The 8,398-nt window shown below is 50.6% G+C and overlaps 1 protein-coding gene across 1 annotated transcript; it reads right to left on the bottom strand.

Annotated features, from left to right (window-relative positions):
* Window positions 1-2,905: 2,905 nt before the first annotated feature.
* Window positions 2,906-7,955, bottom strand: DUSP26 (dual specificity phosphatase 26 (putative)). Its single transcript, XM_014537855.1, has 3 exons — window positions 7,404-7,955; window positions 5,373-5,587; window positions 2,906-3,759 (listed from the first exon to the last, which is right to left on the bottom strand). Exons 1-3 carry the CDS (start codon window positions 7,622-7,624, stop codon window positions 3,560-3,562), a joined length of 636 nt encoding a protein of 211 aa, XP_014393341.1. The 5' UTR covers window positions 7,625-7,955; the 3' UTR covers window positions 2,906-3,559.
* Between the last annotated feature and the right edge of the window lie 443 nt (window positions 7,956-8,398).

Genomic DNA, 8,398 nt, shown 5'->3' with positions numbered 1-8,398 from the left:
CGGGGTGGGGGGAATGGGTTGTGGGGTGCAACTTTGCCCAGCCCTCTCTCTTGCCAGCACATTCTTTGCTGCCTCTCTGGTTCCACTGTGATCTCTCCATCACAGGTTGTTCCCTGTGGAACTTCTCAGCTGGGATTCGTTACAGAGGGGACTGACCTAAGGCAAAGCTTCCTCCCTCTCCCCAGAGGCAGCAAAGTCCCCCAAGGGCCTGCCACAAGGGTCTGAGGCCGAGGCTGGAGGCCCCAGCGGAGAACAGGGCAGGATGACAACCTTGACATGGGCCACAGCTCCTGAAGGGCGAGGCTCAGCTGGCTGGAAACACAGGCTGAATCCAAGAGCACGTTTATTTCTGTTCATTGCCAAGTCCTCTGCTTGGGTTTAAGCAGTCCATGGCGCTCAAGAACAGGGTGAGGAAAACTGGACATTTAACCTCGGTTTTGGCAGGGGGAATGAGACCCACCTGTGACAGGTGTCACCATCAACCCCCTGGGAGGATAAGACTGATTCTGTGTGATGATTAGGCTGTGGACCCTTCTTCTGTCCCTTGAACCGCATAGGTCACCAATACACACACACAACCTTAAATGGTGGAGGTAGAGGGAGGCAGGGCATTGCAGCGTGACGCGGTCACACACACTGTTCCGGAGCCAGAGCACCCAGGCTGGCGTCCCAGCTCTTCCACTGACTGCGTGTCCTGGGGGAAATGATGTCACCTCAATTTCTCTGTTCCAGAGCAATGACCATGACACCGACCTCACATGGTTTTTATAAGGATTCAATGAGTTAGTTCCTGTAAAGGCAGAAGAGTACCTGGGCACAGCCGCAATATGGCCTTGTACGTAGTAAACACGGATCATCTGCTCTGTGAGGAGAATCTGGAAGCTTGTTTTCTGGTCAAATGTACTTTAGTAGCTACACTACTAACTTCTGCTAGAAGTTAGAATTAAGTTCTCAAGTGATTCAACCGGACGGAAACCGAGGGGATGAGCGCAGGCACAATCAGACTGCACAAATAGGGTTACGATTGCTGTAGTTTACATGAAGAGTAAACATACTTACTAAACTAGAACAAAGGAGGTTTGTCATTTATACAAGCCAGATCATGATAACAGTCCCTCTAAGAGCCTGAGTGCTTTTGGGGTTCTTTTTGGTTATACTTAAGTCCTCTAACTCATGGTCTGAACAGGGAACCAATGCATTTTAATTAGCAACAACATTCTGAACAGAGGCCTCACTCTATCCCTTGCTGTTTGTCCTTCAAGAGTAACCAGCACTTGAGGCCCAGCTGATAGATCTTGCTGGTCTCCTATAGGTCTAGCTTGAAGCATTGCAACCATGTCTCGTTGCCACAATTAGAACTGCCAACATGGGCAAGCTGAGGAGGAACCTTGAACCTTGCTGTTTGTCCTTCAAGAGTAACCAGCACTTGAGGCCCAGCTGATAGATCTTGCTGGCCTCCTATAGGTCTAACTTGAAGCATTGCAACCATGTCTCTTTGCCACAATTAGAACTGCCAGTATGGCAAGCTGAGGAGGAATCTGGAGACTTGATAAGACTCTGGGAAACAACCAGAGCCATTAGGTTGGAGGTGGGAGGACACAGGAGAGCCATGAGAGGTGGCGTCAAACCACAGAAGGGCTGACGGGAGAGACAGAGTGAGAGGAAGAACACGTGTTAAATGCTGACTGTGCGTGGAGCTTCCTGTCTCATAGCTAATTAAATACCAGTAGCAACCCCGTGGAGGCAGACAGAACTACTGCCTGTAACCAGGTGGGGAAGAGGTGGTGACACGCAAAGGCCCCGTCGGCCACGTGCTCCAGCCCGGAGCTCTCAGGTCCTCTGGCCTCCGACTGTGATGCGGGTGTTGTGTTAGCGCTTCCTAATGTTCAGAGCTGGTAAAATGATGTGGAAATGAGGTGGTTGCTCCTTACCATCGGAGACGTCCAAACAAATGCTGGATGACTATCATCAAAGACACGGAAAAGACGATTTCTGTCTGTCTCGTTGGAGAGTGGAAATGGAACCGCTATGAAGGCACCACCCCGCTTTGAGGTTCTGAGTTTCTATACTTTGGGGTAGGATATACACGTTAGATATATTGTGATGGTTTTTGCTGTATTTCCCCCTTCCTCTCCCACCCCATCCCTTTCTCCCATTTAGGCAGACATTCTGTTCTGGGAACACGCCTTTTTTTTTAAAAAAGGAGGGAGGTGGAAGCTGGTTTTTTTTTTTTTTAAAAAAAGGAGGGAGGTGGAAGCTGGCAGTTTAGCCCTTGGGATAACAGAGAGACCATACTTTTCTCTCTGGTTGTCGAGTCGAATGTTTAAGTTTACTAAGGAGCCCGTGTTACACTTCTGTTAGGCAAACCTAGAAAGATTAGAAGAGGAAGCAATTACATCACGTCTCCTCCCCCCTCCTCCTGTTTCTTGGCAACAGGAAAACAAAAAAATCTGAAGGAAGGATTTATTTAGGCTGGGATTGGTTTAAGATCATATCCTGCTATCCTATCATAGTGGGGACCTGCTATAGAAACCAGGTTGACTTTTGAGAATAAAGTTACACTGCCTACACACTCAAGCTTGTGAACAGAGTATTCTAAACTTGGAGATGAAGGGTGTGTGTGTGAGCGGCTACGTAAAAATGGTCGCAAACCTGAAGTTTTTGGTCCTCTGCTGCCCCCGTGTGGACACAGCTGGAAATAACAGTTCAAAATTTCACTAAGCAGAAGTGTGAAATTGGACTTGGGAGAAACCTCCCCTAAGAACTGGGGGTGGAGGCTTAAAGGCTAGGGGGGTCTTGTGACCAATATGAGGGAGTCAAGAACTGTTGCTGCCCCAGCAAGGCTGGGTTCTCAGGGGAGAGACACAGAATTCAAACAAGCTGTCAATGACTTCAGGAGGCTCTCTTCTTGTCCACCATCTTTATTTTTCCTCCAGACACACCTGGACCCAGTAAGCGAGCGATCATCTAAAGGCTCCCAGTCATGCACCTCTGTGGTTTTGGGCCACAGTCAGCACCCATGGGCACAGTGCCAACCCTCCCACACCTCCTCTTCCTGTGCTTGGAGTAACAAGTCTGTGGGTTTTTCCCTCGGGTTTCACAGTTTTTCATGCCACCTCTTCACCGGCTGCCTCCACACTACCATCTCCACAAGGCCCTGCGCCATCACATTCAGATTCCCTGCACCAGCACAGGCCAGAGGGGACCCTTTTGTTTTGACAATGGAGAAAGGGGAACACCTGGGCACAAAGAGGGGAGGGGGCTCTGAGTCACACCGGGGGCATCCAACGGGGTCTGAATCCCAGGACCGACTTCTACCAACAGCCTAGCTCCTTCCTTCCCTGGTCAGCTCCCTCCTGGGTGTCCATCACACCCCGACCCTCACTCCCCATCCCATCAAGACAAACAGCAATGGTGGGACCACGCTCCAGCCCTCTCTCTCTCCTGCCTATAGGAGAGGATGGGTTCTCTGGGCCTCCCCATACCTGTCACTGGGCCTCCTCTCTCCAGCTGGGAGCCAGGGACCCACGCGCCTGGCCTGAACTCCCTTCCCCACCCCTCAGGCCTCCAGACCCTGCCGCAGCCTGCGGTCCAGGGCCAGGAGCTGTCTCAAGAAGCCCCGGTTGGGGATGATGCCTCGGTGGTCCTTGACTTTCTTGATGGCTTCCACGAGGGTGAGGTGGTGGTACAGCATGAGGTAGGCCAGCACCAGCGTGGCGGATCGGCTCACTCCCACGGCACAGTGCACCAGGATCTTCCCTGTGAGGACAGACACAGAGGCGGCTGTGGCACTGTTTGTGGTGGGTTGGAGGGGGCTAGGGAGAGGGCTATGCAGAGAGAGAGGAGGAAGATGTGACAGAGATGCATGGAGACAGGGTGAGGTGCAGATGAGGGGTGGTAAGAATGCAGATCCTGCCTGGCCAGTGTGGTCCAGTGGTTAAGCATCAACCTATGAACCAGGAAGTCACGGTTCGATTCCCAGTCAGGGCACATGCTCAGGTTTCGGGCTCAATCCCCAGTGGGAGGCATGCGGAAGGCAGCTGATCAATGATTCTCTCTCATCATTGATGTTTCTCTCTCTCTCTCTCTCTCTCTCTCTCTCTCTCTCTCTCTCTCCCTCTCCCTTCCTCTCTCTGAAATCAATAAAAACATGTTTAAAAAAAGAATGCAGATTCCCCAGCAAATTCTCTAGACCAGTGGTTCTCAACCTTCCTAATGCTGCGACCCTTTAATATAGTTCCTCATGTTGTGGTGACCCCCAATTTCATTGTTACAAATTGAACATAATTAAAGCATAGTGATTAATCACAAAACAATATGTGTTTTCTGATGGTCTTAGGCGGCCCCTGTGAAAGGGTCATTCGACCCCCAAAGGGGTCGCGACCCACAGGTTGAGAACCGCTTCTCTAGACCGAATGATATGGAGAACAGGCAGCAGGTCAGCATCCATAAACCCAGAGAGAGACTCTCATAAATAATGCAAACCCGAGCTCTGTGCAGTGTGGGGCCTCAGCTGATATTTGCTGAGCTCATCATGGGAAACACCCTGAGTCTGACCTGGCCACTCCTTGGTCTCCCCCACCTTCCATCTTGCTGTTTCTATCAACCATTTTTTTTGTGGGGGGTGTTTAATATATCTTTATTTACATACACTTTTTTTTCTGATCACTCAAGTAAGACATGCTCAAAGTAGAAATAATTGGAAAGTTTAGAAATATATATAAAGGAACAAAAGATGGAAATATATCACCCATAATCCTACCACCCAGGTGCAACTTGCCACTCTCTGAACATTTTGGATTCATTTCTTCTCCTTTTTTATGTCTTTACATTATTTCATGTATTTTTTATTTTATTATTATTATTTTAAATATGGAACGCTTCACGAATTTGCATGTCATCCTTGCCCAGGGGCCATGCTAATCTTCTCTGTATCTTCCAATTTTAGTATATGTGCTGCCGAAGCGAACACCATGTGTTTTTTATTTTATTTTTTTAAAAAATATATTTTATTGATTTCAGAAAGGGAGAGGGAGAGAGAGGTAGAAACATCAATGATGAGAGAGAATCATTGATCAGCTGCCTCCTTCATGCCCCTTACTGGGGATCGAGCCCGCAACCCGGGGATGTGCCCTTGGCTGGAATTGAACCTGGGACCGTTCCATCTGCAGGCCAACGCTCTATCCACTGAGCAAAACCAGCTACGGCAACCATGTATTTTTTTCTTAAATGGCTGACAGCATGTTTTCCCTAATATCATATCCTGGGAATTTTGTCATGTCATTAAACTCTTTCTTTCCCCACACCAGGACCCTCGGGCTTTCCCCCAACTCAATATCCATGGTCCCTTCCCGCCCTGCTCCCCCTCCTACCTCCAGGCAGGCTCAGCGCCCGGTGGATGAAGTCGGCAGCTGTCTGGAAGTGGATGCTCATGTCAAAGGCTGGCGAGTCATGGGCCTCGACACCCAGGTAGCGGATGCCCAGCCCCTCGTAGGCCTCGTGTGTGCCTCGCCACCTGCTGTGTGAGGCGTTGAGGACATGGGTGATGCCCAGGCGCCGCAGCTCACGGTGGTTGTTAGCTATGTCCCTGCATTGAGTAGAGGTTAGAGGAAGGGTGGGGAAGCCAGGCTGTGGGGGAGAGTCCCTTGTCTGTGTACTGTGGAGCTAACGTCATTGGCCCGAGGCCTCCACTCTGCTTACTGATGGCCCAGAAGGGAGGAACCAAGATAAGCAATGACCTGGAGTCTTGCCCTGGGGAGGTTTTGCCTGGAGAAGAAGAGACTAAGGGGGTGGGCAAACAATAGCCATAATAAAACATTGAGGAGAGCTTTGAGCATGGGGGATTTTACTTGATCTGGAGGTAGGATTTACTGGATCTGAACTCCAGGCAAGAAGTCCATACTAACAGTGGAATCTCGCTGAAGGAAGGTGTGAAGACCCTGGGAGAGAGTAATTCTCCTGTCACCGGGGTATTGAAGCAAGAGAGGTCAATGTGTGGGCATGGATGCAACAGAGGGGACTGGGACATCAGATGGGACATCAGTGTGGACCAGCTCCCTTTTAACATCCCCCTTAACCTTGACATGATATGACTCTGACCCTTTCTCCAACACCTGGCTCCCCTGTTACTTTAATTTCTCTTTGACAACCAGAATCTTCTCTTGCCAATTATTTCATGCTCACATTTACCCGGCTTTATGACGTCGCCTTTAGGTGTTCATATGGCCCATACCGCTCCGCTTTGTGGCAGACGCCTCTCAGGCAACATGGCCATATCTTAGGGCAGATGCCCCGTCCAGTGCAAACTCCTCAAGTAGAAAGAGCACTGAACTTAAACCTCCAAGTCCTGGCTCTGCTACTTACGACCTGTGTGACCTTGGGCCAGTCACAATGTCTCTGAGCTTCAGTTTCCTCGTCTGTAATCTGGGGATAGTGGTACCTACCTCACAAGGCTGTTGTGAAGATTAAGAGAGAAAATGCATGTGAAAAACTCCTTGTATACTACAGAGCCCTGGAGAGAGAAGTGGACTACGTTTCCTCTAATGCTCTTCCCTCCACAGCCCCACATTGCAGCATAATAGATGGAAGGTAGGTAAGTCATCTGTTATATCCAGTACAGAGCCTTCAATAATAAATCTTGCACCCTGGCTGGCATGGCTTAGTGGTAGAGCATTGGCCTGTGCACCAGAGGGTCACAGGCTTGATTCCGGTCAAGGGCACTATCTGTGTTGTGTAGGTCCAATCCCTACTCTTGGGTTGCGGCATGTGTGGGAAGCAACCAATCCATGTGCCTCTCTCACACTGATGTTTCTCTCTCTCTCCTCCTTGTCCCTTCCTTCCACTTTCTCTAAAAAATCAATGGAGCCCAGCCGGCATGGCTCAGTGGTTGAGAATTGACCTACGTACCAGGAAGTCATTGTTCGATTCCCAGTCAGGGCACATGCTCAGGTTGTGAGCTCCATCCCCAGTGTGGGGCGTGCAGGAAGCAACCAATCAATGATTCCCTCTCATCATTGATGTTTCTATTTCTCTATCCTTCTCCCTTCATCTCTAACTTTCTTCTCTGAAATCAATAAAAATATATTTTTAAAAAATCAATGGAAAAAACATCCTCCCTACTAGGATAAACATTAAAAACAAAAAACAAAACAAAAATAAAATAAAAATTTTGCTAAATAAATGACAGTCTTTCTGACCAGAGTTGGGTAGATCAATAATCCTGCCCACCCCCGAACCCTGGAGCCTCCACTCCATGTCCATACATTCCCACCCCTTAAACCTCAACCTGGAACCCACAATGCAACTTACTGCCTGTCCGCACCCTTCTCCTTTCTACACACACACACACACACACACACACACACACACACACACGCCCCGGCCCCGGTTTGCTGGGTACATACTGGTCTCCGAGGTAGAGGCCCGGCCAGACCTCGTCGGCGTGGTTACAGGCCGTCTTGCCCGTGTAGAGAAGCCTCTCTAACTCGAAGACATTGAGGAAAGGATGTTGAACAGCGGGCATCTCCTCCAAGGCCGCTCTGGTGCGGACCGGAGACCTGGAGCTACTCCGGGAGAAACGGGCCATGAAAGTCATGGAGGCCCAGAGCCAGTTCCCAGGGCACATCTTAGAGGCGGCAGAAACCGCAGCGCTGCCCGGGCGGCTGCAGCGGTGCCGGCTCAGTCTCCAGGTAGCTGTTGCTGGAAGAGGAAGGGATGGGAAACACACCTGAGCGAGTCCCGGGCAGTCGCTTCCCTTCCTGGCAACAGGGTTGGGCCCTGGGGAGCGGATTCTCTGGGGAGGGGAGGGAAGTCTGGCCCTGGCAGGGCTCCGGGGTTTTCTTCTCCTTCAGCTGCGGCAGCTCCGATCTCTCTGCTCTTTTGGTTCAGCCACACAAGGAGGTGGGAGAGTCACATGTCCTTGTTTACAGGGAGAGGGAGCTGCCCAGCTGCCCATTTCTGCTCCAGCGCCCCACCCCCACTGCCCCCACATACACACACACACACACACACACACAAACATCTGGTGTTTGGGTGGCAGTGCCCACGCTGGAGCTCTTGCCAGCCTGAATCCGGGTTCATCTGCCTGGGGCTACAGCCAGAGAGGCTGGGATGGGAGGTGAGGGTGGCTCTCTCCATCCAGGGAGAATCAGCAGGAAGACAGCGGCAGCTGGGGCCCTGACATATGTCAAGCCTCCCCCTCCTCCCGTGCCCAGAGATGGGCTGCTTTACCCCACGACTCAGAAATAAGCCCGACTGACCACTGACTCAGAGATAAGCCTGTGATGGGAGGTGTATGTTGGGGGCATGGGGTGAGTGGGAATAGCAATAAAGGGGAGTGTAAGTTTGAAGAATACCTGCTGAATGCATGAGCCATGGGAGAAGGCGCCAATCTACGTGC

Source organism: Myotis brandtii, unplaced genomic scaffold (genome assembly GCF_000412655.1).
Source record: "Myotis brandtii unplaced genomic scaffold, ASM41265v1 scaffold185, whole genome shotgun sequence".
Classification (NCBI taxonomy): domain Eukaryota; kingdom Metazoa; phylum Chordata; class Mammalia; order Chiroptera; family Vespertilionidae; genus Myotis; species Myotis brandtii.
The sequence above is the reverse complement of the archived record's forward strand: the minus strand, read 5'-3'. Positions and strand labels throughout refer to the sequence as shown.

Excerpts from the sequence above, each read along its gene's own strand:
- DUSP26 (XM_014537855.1), bottom strand. The coding sequence starts at position 7,624 with ATGTGCCCTGGGAACTGGCTCTGGGCCTCCATGACTTTCATGGCCCGT. Across the intron at positions 5,588-7,403 it reads GGCCTCTACCTCGGAGACCA|GGACATAGCTAACAACCACC; the intron begins GTATGTACCCAG and ends TACTCAATGCAG. Across the intron at positions 3,760-5,372 it reads GGCGCTGAGCCTGCCTGGAG|GGAAGATCCTGGTGCACTGT; the intron begins GTAGGAGGGGGA and ends CTGTCCTCACAG.